Here is a 16,919-nt window from a genome sequence, read left to right as displayed (position 1 = left end):
CTGCCCGGCTCGGAGCTGCCCGGCCCGGCCCGGCTCCTGCCGGTGCCCCGCACGCCGGCTCTGCCCGGTGGGGAGCTGCCCGCGGGAGCCGGCTCTCCAGACCGCACGCGGCTGCTCTAACACGCGTCTTCGGCATTGCTCCGTGGCTTTGGCGTGAAGAGAAAGGATTCGGCTGCTGCGTTCAGGGCAGCGTGTGCTTCAGCACGGGCTGCGAGCGGGCTCGTGGTGCCACAGAACGCTCCGAATGCAGTGAGGCTGGGCAGAGGCGGCTCCGAGCTAGGCCCGGCGTCTCAGAGAGGCCGTGACAGGAGATGCGGGGAAAAGCTACGGAAACAGTGGAGGAGGCGGAGGAAATGCTTACTGAGGAGAGCTTCCAGGCCGCGGCCCTGGCTCAGAGGTGAGCGTGTGCAGGAGACTGGCACAGCAGTGAGGCGGCTCCGGAGCAGGTGCCAGGTGAGGTGAGCACTGAGCGGCCCTTCCCCGGCTGCGACCGGAGCTTTGGGGCCGTGCCTGGAGCAGAGACCCTTCCCCTGCTGCGGCACAGACCCTTCCCTTCCCCCGACCCTTCCCCCGACCCTTCCCCGGCTGCCGCGGGCGGGTCCGGCCGTGGCGCAGCGGCACCTGCAGGGTCGGCGGCGGCCGCGGGGCGGCGCTGTGGGGCGGGGCGGAGCTGTGCCCGCACCGCCCCCGCCCGGTCCCGTTCCCATTCCCGTTCTCGTTGCCGGTCCCGGTCCCGGACTATCTCCGCAGCCCAGGATCCGCTTTCTCGGACCGGTTTCCCGTCGCTCGGGCTCTCGCGCCGTGCCGCCCCCCGTCCCCGCGAGGCTGCTGCAGAACGCGTGGCTCCGGTCGCCGCGGCTGCCCGGCTGTGCTGCGTGCGCAGAGGGGCGGGACGCAGCGCCGGGGACGCGGCTGCGGTCCTTTGTGCGGCTCCAGCAGCTGTGAAAGGCCGGGCGGGACAGCAGGGACCTCTCGCCTTGGGAAGCAAGCCGTATGCCCCTCCTGATGTCTCACTGGAGCGCAGTCCTGCAGCCAGCCTTGAGAAGGCTTCACAGGAGACAAGAAAAAACCACTGAGATAGAAGTGTGTCGCAGGGGGTTAATGCCGTCACCTGACAAGCTCAGCTCCCTGAAGAACGCGGCCATCCGCGGCTGTGCGCGGGGTCACAGCCAGGCCGGCACAGCTGTCAGCTGCCAGGACCTGGAAGTGAGGAGCTGCATCTCACCAGGGGAAATAAACGGGTATTGCTCTGGCAGGTTTCAGAAAGAAACAAGCGTGGTGTTTCACAGCTTTTGCTCTCGGATGTGCGGAGCCAGGGCACAGCTGGGGCCAGAAGGCCCCTCCAGAGGTGCCCCAGCCAGCCCAGCTCTGGCACTGCAGCTGCCCGTGACTCCTCACACAGGTGCCACTGCAGGGCACAGCGCTGCACACACTGCTGTAGCCAGCTTGCACCAACGCAATTTACTGAACTTCAAAGAACCAACTGGTACAAGCCACCCTGAACGTTCCCACAGGCCTTGAGTACTGCTGTGCTGGCACAGCCAATGACTCGGGCAGCCGAGCAGGAGCTGGCCAGACCCCTGCGGCCTCTGTGGCATTCCCGGGGAGCAGAGAGGTGAGAGGAAGGCAGCTGCCGAGCCCCTGTGGGGGATGGCTGGTCCCCAGAGGGAAGCAGAGCGGTGGCTGGGTGTATCGTGGCAGCCCCAGCTCAGGCCCGGCACGCAGACAGCTGAGCACAGGGGTGCCCCATGGCATGGCAGCTCCTCCCAGGGAAAAGCCAGATAATCCCTGTTTGGTGTGAGTGGCGAGTTCCAACAGCCGGCAGAGCCCTGCTTTGCCCACATCACAGTGAACACAGCTTGTGTTTGGAAAGAACTTTATTTAAAATCAGCGATGACACAACTTCCCCGCCACAGCACACGAGTGTCCCAGCACAGGGTCCCCGTGCCCTGGGCGGCCCTGGCTCACACCAGTGATTCCATATGGAAATACAACGTGTACAAAAGATCTGCTCCTTCACGGCTAACAGGCAATTCATTTAGCTCAACCCATTTTGTTTTCTATTATTTCTAGTGTAACCAGACTTAAAATTTATCTTCTAAGAAACCTGGAGAAAAGAAATCTTCCTTTAGCAACTGTGTGCACCAGCAGAGCAATTCCCACCACCTTTGTCACCAGGCAGAGAGCAGAGCCATCAGGAGTCAGGGCCATCAGCAGGGAAATATGATCAATAGCAGCATTTTCCATGTGATCTCAAATTACAGTCGTCTACAGAAGGAATTGTGATCACCAGTAGGGAAGCAGTTAAATACTGAATCCATTGTTAAAAGAAATCGAGTTGAAGGCAGGTTTTACCTTAAATAGGATTAAATATATATTGCAAGACACACCACACTCTGCAGGGGCTGCACATACAGAAGCAGAACTGTGGGCAGGGAGGCAGCACGCCCCCCTCTCCACACCCAGTATTCCCACACAACATTGTCAAATTTAAAACTATCACCACTTGTTGAAAGTTGTCCAAGAAGTATTTACAGCACGGGCACGGCCGGGAGAGGTGTGAGGAGCCACAGGTCTGGCCACGGTGCTCCCGCAGTCCATGGAGCTGCCGCAGCGGGTCCTGCCGGAGCAGCTCTGCCCGGCCGTGCCAGCTCCTCACCACCCCAGAGCCCTGCACAGAGAAGCGTTTTGCGTGGATTGGGACAAAGCAGCAGGCGGTGCCGTGGTGTGGGGACGGCGAGCACTGCCACATGCTGCAGTGGGCCCGCCCTGCCCTGCACACACGGAGGATGCAGGGAGGCTCCTCGGGAACATGCTGCACAGTCGGGCTCCAGCCTCCACAGGAATCCTGGCTTCCAGCGTCAAATGGAACCGTTTCCAGCTACACAGCGAGGGTGACACTGATCTGGGACCGTGTTTACAAGAGATGCCAGTTCCTATGGACCTACGTCGCGTATAGCTCCACGTACTACAGAGAGCAGGCCGGATCTTCAGCGAATAAGTAGGTCCACGATTGTAGATCAACAACAGACTTTTATTGCTTTATACATGTGGTGCTGTTCAAGGCACTGTGGCACGGGCTAGAAAACTCGGAATGACTGGTGAAGGGACCTGGAATGCGACACGGCCGGTGCCGCGGCGGCCGGGCCGGCGGGCCATGGCCAGCCCGGCCCTCACATGCCCATCCGGATGCTCTGGATGATCTGGAAGATGGCTGCAAGAGAGCGGAGAGGGGAGCGCTCGCGGCAGCGCCGGCAGCGGGCCCGCGGCCCGAGCCCCCGGAGCGGCAGAGCAACCGGGGCAGAGCCGGGCCCGGAGCGGCAGAGCCGCGTCCGAACCGGGCCCGGAGCGGCAGAACCGGGGCAGAGCCGGGTCCGAACCGGGCCCGGAACGGCAGAAGCGGGTCCGAACCGGGCCGGCAGCCGCCGCCGGGCCCGGCCGCCCGCGCGAGCCGCTCACCTGATCCGCAGACCACGAAGATGAAGAGCGCCAACAGCCAGGGCCCGACCGACGCCTTCTCCTCCGGGGCCGTTCTCTGCGAGCACAGCAGCGCCGTCAGCGCGGCCCGGCCCCGCCGCCCCCGCCCGCCCGGCCGCCCGCCCGGCCGCCCGCCCGGCCCCGCGCACCGAGGTCTTGGCGACGTTGCCGCGCTGGGTGATGTTCTTGCTGTGCTTCTCGTTGGCCATGCGGATGCGCTGCTTGGCCACCATGTCCGCGCTCGGCCCGGTCCGGCCCGGCCGCCGCTGCCGCGTCAGCACCGCGCGCGCCGCCCGCCGGGAGCGCGCCGGGCGCGGCCCCGCCCCCGCGGACGTGGCGCGCGCTGCGGCCGCCGCGCCGCCGCCGGAACCGGAACCGGAGCCGGAACCGGAACCGCCCCTCCGCCCGCGCCGCAAGATGGCGCCGCCCACGCCGCTGCTGGCAGGTGCGTCGACCCGAGCGGCGGCGGGGCCGGTGCGCGGGGGCGGCAGCGGAGTTAGGCAGCGCTGGCTCCGAGCCCCTCCGGTGCCCCTCCGGTGCCCCTCCGGTGCCAGTCGGCGTCCGCCGCTCGTCCTCTCCTCAGCGCGCGCTGCCGCGGCGTGGCCAAGCCCGGCCCCGGTCGCGGAGTTCTTGACGGTGAAATGGCCAAGGCCGGCGCCGGTCCGGGCTCGGCGGGCCCCGTGCTCAGCGGCAGCCCAGAGCAGGGCCCGGTCGCGGCTCCGCCCGAGCAGGCGCCCCGCCGGGCCTCCCCCGCGGCTCTCGGGCCTGCCCTGCCGCGGGGCCGCGCTCCGGGCGCGTTCGGGGCCCGGCCGGCGCGGGGACAGCAGCTGCGGGCAGCCCGCGGGTCTGTGCAGCCCTGCTCGAGAGCCGCGCTCCTGCTCGGTGTGCGAGTGCCCGGCTCTGTCCCTGGCATAGGGGGTTTGCCCGGCTGTGTCCCTGGCATTAAAGATGTGCACTTTCTGTTCCTGGATTTGTAAGCTCTAAGCACGAATCTGTTTCCCTCGCTCGGGGCTGGGGGCTGCAGTTGTTCGGGGTACATTTTGGGCTGCTCGCTGCCTCTGTTTTAAGTTACGATCCTGATGGGAACATGAGGGGAGAGCTGAGAGAGAACGCGTTCCAGGCAGGGCTGCACAGCTCGGGGGTCACACTTCAGGTGCGTTGAAACGCTCTTTAGGGTCTCTCAGAGCTGTGGAGTTCACGAGCCCTGCAGAGTTGTATCTGGGCACGAGGAGAGCCGTTCTTGTGCGAGGCTCTGCCCCGGCTGTGGGTGCCCACCCTGGGGCACAGCCCTGCGGAGGGGCTGGGCTGGTGGCGCCAGGCCTGTGTCCCCTGGAACATCCTTACAGCAAGTATGGCAGGGAGTGTGCATGGCTGAGGGCTCACAAGTTAGGAAATCATCTGCTTCAGGCAATTTCCTGCTTTTGAAAGGCGCCGTTTGTTTCCTCTTGCAGTGAGAGGGTCCGAGGGGCTGTACATGGTGAATGGGCCCCCCAGCTTCACCGAGAGCGCGGCGTTCCAAAGGTACTGCTGCCACTAAAGAAATCATGTTCTGAGATTAGACTATGGAACTGAAAAATGGGTGCTGTAAGCGAGTTCGGAAAAGGGGTGGTTTGGAAGGCTTTGCATTGCTGAGGTCTGCCTGCCAGCTGGCAGTCCCTGAGCAGGTAGCAGGGACTGCTCTGTGGCACAAGGCTCCTCAGGGGCTCAGCAGGAAAGCTGTTGTGTTTGTTTTTGTTAGGAAAACCTTACCTACGGCGTAACGGGTACTCACATGCATTTCTTATTTCTTCAGGGATTCTGGAAAAAATTGCAAAGCTGTTGCTTTCAGCAAGGATGGCTCCCTCTTTGCCTGGTGCAATGGAGAAAAGTGGGTGCATTTTGTTATCTTAATGTTTAGCTTTTATGAAATGAAGGGAATCAGTCATGCCTCATTTACTCTTGTCAGTGTAAAGGCAATTGCTGTTAATGCAAGTGTTTGCATGTACACTTTAAATGGAGTTTATCAGGTTAAATATTTTGTGTTCTTTGCCTATTTACAATGCACCCATTCCCATGCAGTCCAGATATGCATTCTTGGTTTGGTTGTTTTTTTATTCATGGCTCCCAGTACCTGGTCTCTGGAATTAATCTATTAGCAGAGTCCATAATAATGAGTCCATACACCTTGTGAACATCACGAGGTTCCTTTTTTATAGATCAGGTGCATTATAGAGCTGTCTCTCTTATTTAGAGAACTATTTGTGTGTGTTGCAGACAAAAATATGTGTTATGTTTTGACCAGCGGTCACTTTTCTTGGTTTCTATCATGCTTGGGCGTCTGTTTTTAAATGTGCTCTTGGAAAAGTTTAGTAAAATCAAGAGGGGGGTGGGGAAAGCTCTTCAAATTTTGTTACATTGGCCAAATTTGGGGCAGATCTAGAAGAGTCAAATATTTGAACAATTCTCTCAGCATTAATTAATTATTGTAAGCATGTTTTATTGAAATAGTATCTTTTGGTTCCAGAGTCAATGTTGTTAATGTCACCAGAGCTGAGTTACTGCATTCCTTTGATTTCCCAAAGACAGTTTGCCTTGAATTCTCGCCAAAGAATAATGTTCTGGCCACGTGGCAGGGTTATGCAAGTGAGTATTGCACCAGCTGGGGAAGCTTTGTGCCAGCTGGGAGGCTTTGTGCAGGTCTTAATCCATGCCTGTGGCCTGTGCAGTGCGTTTGTTGGCTAAATGAGCAGTGCAGAAAGGTGCAGAAGGTTCTGTGGGCAGTCAGAGCACAGTGCAGGAGGGAGGGATGCCATTGTCAGAGCAGCAGAGAGGCGCTGGCCATGCTCACCCATGCTCTGTCAGCGTGCTCACAGATACTCTGTCAGTCAGTCTTGGTTCCTGAGCCTTGGGAAGTGGTGCAGTGTGCCCTGCTGGCAGCATGTGTCCTTGGGTGGGCAGGGCACATGGTATGCTGTTCTGGAGCAGTTGTGACTGGAGTGTTCTCCCTGAGCTTTATCCCCTCCTCTGCCTCCCCGAGGGATTTGAGTTGCTGGGTCTAAGAGCTGCAGTCCTGTCCGAGCACAGACAGTGGGAATGCTGCCCTGGCAGGGAAGAGCTGGGCAAGGCCAGGCCTTCGGAGCTGGCCAGGCTGTGGGAGACTGGGAGCAGGGACAGGGTGTAGGATAAGAGAAGGCAGAACAAGCTGTCAGCTGTAAAGCACTGACAGCAGCAGGCAGGCTGCGCTAGCCAGGGTAAAGAGGACTGTGCAGAAAGTTCAAAAGCAGTGGAGCCATTTTGCATGCCTTGCAGAGAGAGCTGTGGCTGCCATGGAATGGCAAAACATTGGAGTGGACAACCTGCCTCCATTGTTTGCTGTGAGGATGGTTTTTGGTTTGGATTAAAAAGCTGTGCAGGTGTTGGTTGCAGCCTTGCAGTGGGGAGTAGAAGCCCTGCACCTCAGAATGTGAGTTCTTTCTGCAAACAGACTGAGCTTAATAGTTACAGCAATCAGCATTCATGGCTTTGGTCCCTCAGGGGCAGGAGTTGCATGCTTGCAAGAAGTTCATGCAGAACCATGATGTGGGATGTTGAGGTGAAGCAGATTGAAGCCTCAGATACCACTATGTTTTTTTGCAGCTGCTAAGGATGGCACAGCAGGGGTGCCCAACCTGCAGCTCCATGATCTGAGAACTGGAAAATGCTTAAAGTCTTTTGTGCAGAAAAAGATGCAGAACTGGTAAATAAGCCTTCCAGATGCTAATTGTTTACAAAGAAATGTGGGTTTCAAAGTCTGATCCAGGTAAATGGAGCTGTTAGTGTGGTGTTGGCTTTCAAAGCAGTGCCTGCTGCAAACTGAAAGCCAGAGTCTGTGTCTGTGAGTGTCTGTGTGTAGTTCATTTTAAATTCACTCTCACTTTGCACCACAGAGGAAAGCTGAGCAGACAATAACTTAAGTCCACTGGTATATTTTTGCTATGCAGATGTCATTTATCCACATTAAATGTATTGTGTTTGAACTTACTGGGTTCACAGTACAGGGGAAAGACAATCCTGGAGTGCTAATGACGAGCATAATTTTGTGTTTCTGACTTCTCCCTTAATGTGCAGGTGTCCTTGCTGGGCAGATGATGAAAGCATTTGTGCCAGAAATGTGAACAATGAAGTGCACTTCTTCGAAAACAACAACTTCAGTATGCGACTATTTCTCTACATTTCATTGCTTCTGTAAATGCTGCTTCTTTTGAGGGGTAGTTTTTGTTTTCAGGTTTTTCTTTGTTTCTTCATTTGATTGCCTTTTATTTTAAATACTGCCCACGTTCTATTTCAGTTTGGAGTTCAGAATCATTATGCTTTAATGAAGTGTATTTTCATTTTCTTACTTATCTTTTCACTGACTGACATGACATGAAATGCATCTGATCCTCAATTTAAAAGTCTTGATTCTATATTGTTACTCATTTAATGAGATCCAGGAAGTTGTTTTGTAGAAAATGTGATCTAGGATTACTTCCTTGGGTTGTACATATTCTGTCAATAGACTGCTAAAAATGACTCATTAAAAAATTGGTGGCAAAAATGAAATAGTGAAGCCTGAAGATTTTTATCACGGAGATTTAATGTTGGTGGTAGAATATCTGGAGTCAATAGATGTTGAAAAGGGAATGGGGAAGAAAAAAACAGAAAGCTAAAAATTAATTAGAAGAAAAATGTAAAGGAATTAAACAAAACTGAGGGGAGAACAGCAACATGTGGTTTTAGTTTTGCATTCTTTGTTTTGTTTTAAAGCTGATAGAACTTAGGGCTACAAGAGATTGAGTTTCCTGAGAACTAGCCCTGCTGACGTTAACCAAGCTGTGGGAAGCATGGAATGTCAGCCTCAGCAGGACCTGCTGGCAGTGCACATTCCTGGCTGCAGTGGAGCTGTGGGGAGATGCTGTTTGTGGGAAGGGGCAGTGCTGGGCCCTGAGCAGGCCTGTTGGGAAGAGTTATCCCATGGAGTTGAGAGGGGAGAGCCCCTGCCTCTGTGTGGGGGCACCCGAAGGTGACTGAAGCCAGCACGGATAAGGCAAAGAAAATCTGCTTCAAACACCAGCTTCATTCACCTTGGCTTCAGAGGCTGCCTTTGCTTTTTGAACTTCCAGACACTAAGTGCTGGCTTTCAGGCATAGGCTTCATTCAAATTGTCTTTGTAGGTGAAATGGAAAAATAATGGTTGTTTGCCAGAAAAAGAGATCCTTTGTGATTGTCTTTACTGGTCTGTGTTACCCAGGATACAGCCCCATAGAAGGATGTGGTTAGGACATCCAGGTAACATGGTTTGTCATTAACATCAGACATCTGTGGCCTTTTTCTTGGCAGATACCATTGCAAACAAGCTGCATTTGCAGAAGGTCAGTGATTTCGTGTTGTCCCCAGGAGCACAGCCAACCAAGGTACTTCTGATCCTGCTTCCAATCTTATTTTTGGTTTTCTTAAAAAAGCTCCACTGTGATTTTAGTACAATGTGCTGGTGGTAACTATGCCCTGTGCTAGCAAGGCTTTAACCTGCAGTGAAATCTCGTGGCTGTTTCAGGTTGCTGTTTATGTCCCAGGCAGCAAAGGTGCTCCGTCCTTTGTCAGGCTCTACCAGTACCCCAACTTTGGAGGCCCTCAGTCAGCACTAGCCAACAAAAGCTTCTTTAAAGCTGACAAGGTGACAATGCTATGGAACAAAAAAGGTATAGCAGCTGTGTACTGAGACTTCTCTATTGTGCTCATTTTGGATTTAATTACTTAGTTTACTGTGTGGGGTTTGTGTTTAGTTTGCATATGTTGATGAATCCTGAGGGCAGCCATTAATGCTTTGCTGAGGTGCATTTCTGCACATCCTGGTGTACTCAGCATTTAGCCTGTGACTTTCATCATTTTTGTGTTGTACTTGAAAATATTCTATATGTGCTGGTAAATTTTTCAGTTGAATGACAAATTCCTATATAATTTCGCATTCTGCGTCAATAATATAATTGGATTGTAAACATAACAACAGTTCATGTCATGATATGATCTTGATCTGTAGAATTATCTGTATGCATACATACATACATACATAAAAACTGGGGTGAGATGACAGGCCTCTGTGCTTTGTTGTTAGTTAGCAATGAGTGGTTTCAGAATGATTTTGTACAAATAATTTTACTTCAACCCACATAGTTTAGAATACATACATACATACATGTAGAAACATACATGTAGAAACCATGCTTGGGGACTGTGAGAGACAGCAAAGATTGTTGTGTCAAGACATTTCAGGGTGCATGTATCTGGGGGAAGGGGCAGGTTGGGCCTTGCCCTGATGAGACAGTGCCCTGCTCTGCACCCCCCACAGCTTTGGATAACAGATGTGCATACAGAATATGTTGAAGGTATGTTTCAGTCAAGGGTTGATCAAGGTGTTTCGTTTCTGCAGTAGTTTAATTTTTTTTCATTTTTAATTAAAAAAAAAAAATTAAAAGTTTAATTTTTTAGCTACAAAGGATGTTCACTTGCTTGTGATCTAACAGTGCATGCATAGACTGAGCTGACGTTTTCCACCTGAGAATGGAAGACATTCGGTGCTTTTGTGTTAGCATTTAGGAAAAACCCAGTTCAAAAGAGAATTACACCAGCCCTGCCCCACAAGCAGCCAGTGGGAACTCCTAGCGGAGCTGGCTTTGCTTTGTCTGGTGCTGCGGTGTCCAGCAGCTGTGCTGCACTGACTGTGTCTATTCCCAGCCACGGCCGTGCTGGTGGTTGCCAGCACCGAGGTGGACAAGAGCGGCGCCTCGTACTACGGCGAGCAGACCCTGCACTACGTGGCGGCCAGCGGGGAGAGCGCCGTGGTGCAGCTGCGTGAGTACCCCGTGCTGCCCGCAGCCCTGGGCTGATCCTTGCAGCAAAGCCTGCACACAAAAAATCCTTCACCTTGTTCTGCTTTGGCTTTTGACCTCTGCAGGAAGGTGTTGCTTTTTTCTGGGTTGGTGTGGGGTTTTCTTCAGTAGCTGAATTTTCTTACCTCGGATAGGCTTACCATCTTAATGTCAGTAGCAGAGAGCAAACGCTTCCAGTTAAGACATGGTGATAGTTTGTTTGGGAAGGTGTTCAGGTACACAGGGAGGGAACTATGCTCGTTTACTGAAAAAACACCTGGACAGTGGAGCCAGGTTGATGTCAGAGAATCCATGACAGGCAGGAATGTGTGTCACCAAACACAATAGTCCTACGTGCACTTTAACACATGCAAGATACTGCCCTCAATGAGCCTGGGCAGAGTGAGAGTGAAATGTTTTGAAGTCCGTTGGAAAATAAAAATCCTTTATCTTGTATTGTAACACTGAAAGTATTTTAAGACATAAAAATGACATATTGGGGAGCAGCAGATGAATGTGCTTAATTCCAGTGACTAGCTGGAACTGGAAATCTATGTCTTAACTTCCCCTGTGGGGGTGCTTTTTCCTGCTGTCAAGCTCTTGCCATTGTGTGCAAACATCTGGCCCGTTTGGGATTGTAGAGGGCAGCTTGCTGGGAGCACTGAGGATGGGGTGACCTGGACTGCCTTTGCTGGAGGCACTGTGAATGTAACTTCCATAGCAGTGCTGACTGGGAACATTTCCAGTTTGCCTTCTGCTGCAAAGCTGCTGGACATGTACTGTGCCCCATTTCCCCTTCATAGTAACTCCACTGGGGAAGGAGAATTTGGGTTATGACTCGGTATATAGAATCTCTTTGGGACCAGTTTTCCATCTTAACAGCACTACTTGTTTAACTACATACTTACTAAAATGTTCTTTATTTCTGCTGCATCTGTATTTAACAGGAAGTCTTTTCATTTAGTTTAGCTATTCCTTTTCAAGGAAAAGCCCAAACTGATAAAAGCAAGTGGTGGGCACTTGGACTGAGAGGTGCCTTATTCCCTGTGGAGTTAGATCTTTTTTGAAGTGCAGTTTTGAAGCTTTTCTCCACTATGGTATTTGCAGAGGGTTTTTCATTTTTGACTCAGATGTGGTGCTGCTGCAGACTCTGGCAGAGCTCTGAGGCCTGCATGGAGCTACCCTCATCTCTCCAGCTGCTGCTGTCACCAAATGTCATTTTCTGTCACCTCTGTAGCTGAGCTGTATTGGGTTAATGTCACTAAAAAGGTTTCAAAGGGGAACGCACAGTGTGATTGTACATCCTTGTTTCTAAAGATGAGACTTCATAGTGACAACAGGCATGGACCATTTAACTCAGTTTGAACATTTTGGGTCAACTTTGGATTTAAGGATTCAGTAATGCACTTGGCATTTATATGAACTATGGGTAAATATACCCAGATGATGAAAAGTTATAATGTGGTTTGTATTTACCTCTGGGTATTTCACCTGAGTTTTCATCACTAATTCATTATTCTTCAGTATCTGCTAATCTTCTAGCCCTCAGAATAACTTCTAACAGTAGCAAATTTTGATCATTACATGTAAAGTCATTTTTGTGTGCTCACTCACATTAAAATCTGACTTAAAAAATATTGTGCATGGGCATGGTCCGAAGATAACTCAGGTCACTATTGCTTACCTCTACAAAGCTGAACTACACAATATTTCTTAGATTAAAAGAAGATAAACTATTATCCAGCTGGTATAAAACTCCTGTTTTCACAGGTTTCCAGTGGAACAATTTGAGAACGTCCTGAGGTCATACTTGACGAAAAAAAAAAAATGGAATTTTTTTACATGTCAAGCTATGCTTACTCTTAAAGTGTTGGTGCTGGCCCTACAGAGGTAATTTGGAATGACTGCAGTTATTGTTGCAAACTGTAACTAAAGTTATCAGAAGATACTAGGGTTTTTTTCCCTCTGTTGTTAGCAGAATTAATTTTCACTGTCAATAGTTAGAATACAGCATTTAGCAAAGCATGAAGACTCACTGTGGATTTTATTTTGGCTTGCTCTGAAAAAACGCGATCTCCCAACAGCTGCATGTTTTTCATTTTCCTTTAGCAAAAAATGGCCCTATTTACGACGTTGCCTGGAGCCCCAATTCTGTCGAGTTCTGCGCTGTGTATGGTTTCATGCCTGCCAAGGCCACGGTTTTTAACCTGAAATGTGACCCTGTGTTTGATTTTGGCACTGGGCCTCGCAACGCTGCCTACTATAGCCCCCACGGACACATCCTGGTGCTGGCAGGGTTCGGGAACCTCAGGGGACAGATGGAAGTGTGGGACGTTAAAAACTACAAGCTCATTTCCAAGCCGGTGGCCTCGGACTCCACGTACTTTGCGTGGTGTCCCGACGGGGAGCACATCGTGACGGCCACGTGCGCCCCGCGGCTGCGCGTCAGCAACGGCTTCAAGATCTGGCACTACACGGGCTCAGTGCTGCACGCCCACGAGGTGCCGGCGGACGAGGAGATGTGGCAGGTGTTCTGGCAGCCCTTCCTGGACGGCGTGTTCCCGGAGAGAGCCGTGCGCTACCAGGCGGTCCCCGGCCAGCTGCCGCGTGCCGAGCCCCGGCCCGCGCAGGCGTACAGACCTCCTGCCCTGAGGAACCGGCCCGCCACCAGCTCCAAGCTGGTGAGTAGCAGAGTCCTGCGGGAGCTGGCCGCTGCCCTCGTGTCTCTCTGGGGCTTGGCCTCACCCGTGTGGGCGGTTTTGAGGAGGAGCGCCAGAAGAGTAACCATGTTGGCAGCACTGGGGGTTTGGAGGGGTTTTGGTGGCGTTCTCTGGCACTTTGCTCACAGGTTGCAAGAATGTATGCTAGAAAGCTCTCATCTCTTTGGCCCAAATACTGTCATTTCACAAAGCGTTTACAAACTTTTGTAATGCTCTCTGCAACGTGCACTGAAACACTAAACTCCAAGTGTGGCTTGTGGTGAAATTGAGTGCTCTGGTTAGGACAGAAACCTCTGATCTGGGTGACTTGACTTGGCCAGTTCTGAACCTGGCCAGCCTGGGGCTTGAGTGGCCTCCCAACAGCCACTTTTTCTTGTTTTTTTTTTTTAAATAAGGTAAATGTACTTACTAGAAAGAGATTGGATCATTAGCAAGTCAGCTGCAGCTTAAACACATTTCCGTACAGTGATCTGCTTGTATAATTAGTTTCTTTCTGCAGGTTTCCAAGGTAGGCTAAGTAGCAACTAATTCCATGTAACAGCTGCACCCTTAGTATTTGAGTCCCAGAGGACTTTGATTTTGAGCCTGGTGCTTTTGCAGGAGACGCAGTCTGTGAGCAGTCTGTTAGCCATGCTGAGGGCTGCTGTCACAAACCATCCCTGAGCAGAGGGAGTAGGGAAAGGAGACAGTCAGTAAAATAATTCTGCTTACTTATATGGGCAAAAAGTCTTGTCAATTCATTAAAAAAATACAGTGCCACCGTTGAGAGTTATCTTAAAAACATTGAACAGCCCCCTGTCTCAGCCCCCACTGCCTCCCAAGAACTCCCCATCTCCCCTGCCAGCACTCAGCTTTCCTCTCTGCTCATCACGAGTTTGAGTTAGAAAGCTGTCAGCAACAGCGAAATGCCAAGCTTCAGTCGTTTTGTGCTAGGTTATTACTCTTGGATTTTTTTTCCTTCCTGAGATAGAAAACATAATGATTTTGTTTTGTTACTGGAAATCTATGAAATCATTAGGGCACAAAGGATAGTCCCATGCAAACTTGAGTGGATGAGTTTGAACCATTTTTACCCTTCTTGGGCTGTTCCAGGGATTGCATACTTTTTCCCCCACTTCCCTTCTTTCACTTTTCTTTTTTCTTTCTGGTTCATCTTTGCATATGATGTTGTCTTAGTAGATTATGGGGTTTCTGTGCCAACATGGACTATGGGGTTTTAACCATTTTGCATATCCTGCAGCATGAGGATGAGCCACCCCAGAACATGAAACCCCAGCTGGGAGGCTGTGATAAGCCACTGTCTAAAACAGCTCTCAAAAATCAGAGGAAACATGAAGCAAAGAAAGCAGCTAAACAGGTACTGCAAAAGTCTTTCCTAGGAGGATCATGTTAATTAGTTAATTAATTAATTAGCTTCCCCAAAGGGCAGTGGTCAGTCTTGGAGCAGTGGCTTGTGCACCGTGGCAGTGTGGGAAGGGCAGCAGGGAATAGCAGGTGCAGAGGGGTGGTTCAAAGGGAGCAGCTTTGCTGAGCTGCTGCGAATGTTAGCCAAAATCATTGTGGAGACAAAGTGATTCTGACTCCTCACATGCTGCAGAATGCCTTTTGGTTTTAGGTAGGAGGTAAGAACAGGTGGGTGCTTTGTGTTCCCAGCAGGTGTTTTTAGGACAGACCAGAGACAACCTGTCTGTCACTTCTGGATTTACTTTTCGTTGTCTAGGTAGATAAAAGTCAGCGTTTGGTATTAGCCTTCCAATTTCTACAAACCTCTGAAGCAATAGTTTCTTTAAATGCTATTTTAAAAAAATTCTAGCACTTGTTTTGAACCCTTTCTTTTGCTTCAGAGACAATGGCCCAGTCTGCTTTGTAAAATATTCATGTATGTGTTTGTCATATCACCCTTAAACTGATGTTTCCCTGTGCTATGTGTGGTTGGGATCTTGAGGAAGTAGAAATTAAACAAGAAACAGCATGTGAGCTGTTCCAGATAAGCTTTTGTCCATGGAAGGCATTTCAATGGATAATGCAGTACCTCAGAGTAAGTCATGCCCAGATTTTGGAGTACACCAACAAACTGGGGAAAGAAGGAATATTAAATGGTTCTTCTGAAGTGATTAAAGATGTTTTTATTCTCTTTGTAATCAAAGGTGTTTTCTAGATTGTGTTTATGTGTCTACAGGAGGCCAAAGCTGATGCACACCAAGGCCCTGCCCAGATCAAAACCCCACAGAATGCCCTGCAGAACACTGTGCCAGCCATGACCACGGGAGATCCTGAAGTGGACAAGAAGATAAAGAATTTGAAAAAGGTGTGAGGAGATTTTTTTTCTAACAGACAGTATTTCTCCAAGGACTGGTCTGTCAGGACCTAGTGCAAGTGTAAGGTGAGCTGGGTTCAGGAGGATCAGGAACCTTCACAGGAATGTCCCAAATCTGTACCCACCTCCCTTTGCCCTGCCAGCTGTGCAGCAGCGGAGGCCATCGTGTGCCAGGGTTCCTGGAGGCCCATCAGAGGTGGCAGAACAGGGAGGAGTTTTTAAGGCTGACCCCCAGGCTCTGGCCAGGAGTGCTGTGGAGGTGCAGCCCATCCCCAGCTGAGGGTCAGGGTGCACTGGCAGGTGTTGGTGCTCAGGCAGGAGCTCTGTGCCTTCTGTGGGTGTTGGGACCTGCATCTGCCAAGGGCACAGTGCCCTGTGGTTTGCCTTGTGGCATTAGTGCACAGTTTACTTCCAGTCTTGAGAATTTTTGCATTAAGTAATTCATTAAGTAATTCCAGAATAGAAATTGTTAAGTTCTGGTTAGAGAATCTTTCCAGTTTCTCTTGGCTGCCTCCTGCTGCTCATAGTCTCTGGATTAACTTTCCAAGCTTTTTGAGGAAAATGTGTGGGGAAGAGGGATGGTGATGGAGTAATTTCCAGTTTTGGATGTAGCCCTTCAGTGAGACAATGCCTGGTGTTTGTTTCAGAGATGAAGTACTGCTGCTCCTAGGTTCTGTTCTTGAAATAACTGCTCTTGAAAGAAACGTGTGTTAGGGTTGGGAAATTCTGGGTGAAGCATCTGGAGATGCTTAAGGCATTGTGCTTTCCATAGAGACCTACCTCCAGACACATCAGACACATCAGCAACTTCTAAGACTTTTTTTTCTGTTCTTGTTTCACCAATATTTTTTGTTTGTTTGTTTGTTTTCAGAAACTAAAGGCAATTGAGCAGTTAAAAGAGCAGGCAGCTGCTGGCAAACAGCTGGAGAAGAATCAGGTACGATTGAGATCTGTGCAGTTTATTCCAGGTTTATTTTATAATAAGCTACATCTATGACATTTTCTGCTCTAGGTGGAGAAGATTCAGAAAGAAGCTGCTCTCCTTAAAGAACTGGAAGACCTAGAACTGGGTGTTTAAATCTTCCTCAAGCAACAGTGTGGTGCTAACACAAAGTTGGTGCACAATAGTTTGTTAAACATGTCAGCAAACGACTAAGGTTTCAAAAGGCCACAGATTTTCTGCTCCTTTGCCTTTAAAAAAGAGTTTTCCTAAAGATGCGTGCACATGAAGCTGTAAGGAAGTGATGAGTATCCATCAGCCAATTGTGCTGTTCCAAGGAGAAATGTCCTCCTTTTCTGAGAACATCCTGTGTAAAGCAGTGTTTTCCCTTATTCGGGTGGGAGAGGGAAGGCGATAAAGACACGTGAAAGCTTTACTGTATTAAAGGAGGTGCGCTGTCTGTGCAGTGCCGGCTGTAGAGAACTTTATTAATAAAGAGATTTACCGACAGCGGCTGTGCGCGCGCCGTGTGACCGCCGGGGGGCGCTCGACCGCCGGGGGCGCGCCGGGCGGGCTCCGCCCGCGGCCCCGCCCCCGCCGCG

At 50.9% G+C, this 16,919-nt stretch overlaps 2 protein-coding genes across 3 annotated transcripts; one reads left to right on the top strand and one right to left on the bottom strand.

Moving 5' to 3' along the window:
* Positions 1-1,859: 1,859 nt before the first annotated feature.
* Positions 1,860-3,776, bottom strand: SERP1 (stress associated endoplasmic reticulum protein 1). The gene is made up of 3 exons (XM_021544942.2): positions 3,627-3,776; positions 3,460-3,535; positions 1,860-3,214 (listed from the first exon to the last, which is right to left on the bottom strand). Exons 1-3 carry the CDS (start codon positions 3,708-3,710, stop codon positions 3,174-3,176), a joined length of 201 nt encoding a protein of 66 aa, XP_021400617.1. The 5' UTR covers positions 3,711-3,776; the 3' UTR covers positions 1,860-3,173.
* A 35-nt stretch (positions 3,777-3,811) lies between these two features.
* Positions 3,812-16,827, top strand: EIF2A (eukaryotic translation initiation factor 2A). 2 transcript variants are annotated; one of them, XM_021544941.2, is made up of 14 exons: positions 3,812-3,922; positions 4,929-4,998; positions 5,270-5,344; positions 5,981-6,099; positions 7,093-7,192; positions 7,564-7,646; positions 8,815-8,888; positions 9,029-9,173; positions 10,207-10,323; positions 12,450-13,021; positions 14,301-14,417; positions 15,240-15,368; positions 16,249-16,314; positions 16,390-16,827. In XM_021544941.2, the coding sequence occupies exons 1-14, from the start codon at positions 3,895-3,897 to the stop codon at positions 16,453-16,455; spliced, it is 1,761 nt and encodes a 586-aa protein (XP_021400616.1). In that variant the 5' UTR covers positions 3,812-3,894; the 3' UTR covers positions 16,456-16,827. The 2 variants fall into 2 exon arrangements, with proteins under 2 accessions (XP_021400616.1, XP_077641902.1); XM_077785776.1 differs by lacking the exons at positions 5,981-6,099; positions 7,093-7,192.
* The last annotated feature ends 92 nt before the right edge of the window (positions 16,828-16,919 follow it).

The sequence above is a fragment of the Lonchura striata genome, chromosome 10 (genome assembly GCF_046129695.1).
Source record: "Lonchura striata isolate bLonStr1 chromosome 10, bLonStr1.mat, whole genome shotgun sequence".
Classification (NCBI taxonomy): domain Eukaryota; kingdom Metazoa; phylum Chordata; class Aves; order Passeriformes; family Estrildidae; genus Lonchura; species Lonchura striata.
Note: the sequence above shows the minus strand (reverse complement) of the source record. Positions and strands in the feature narration are given on the sequence as shown.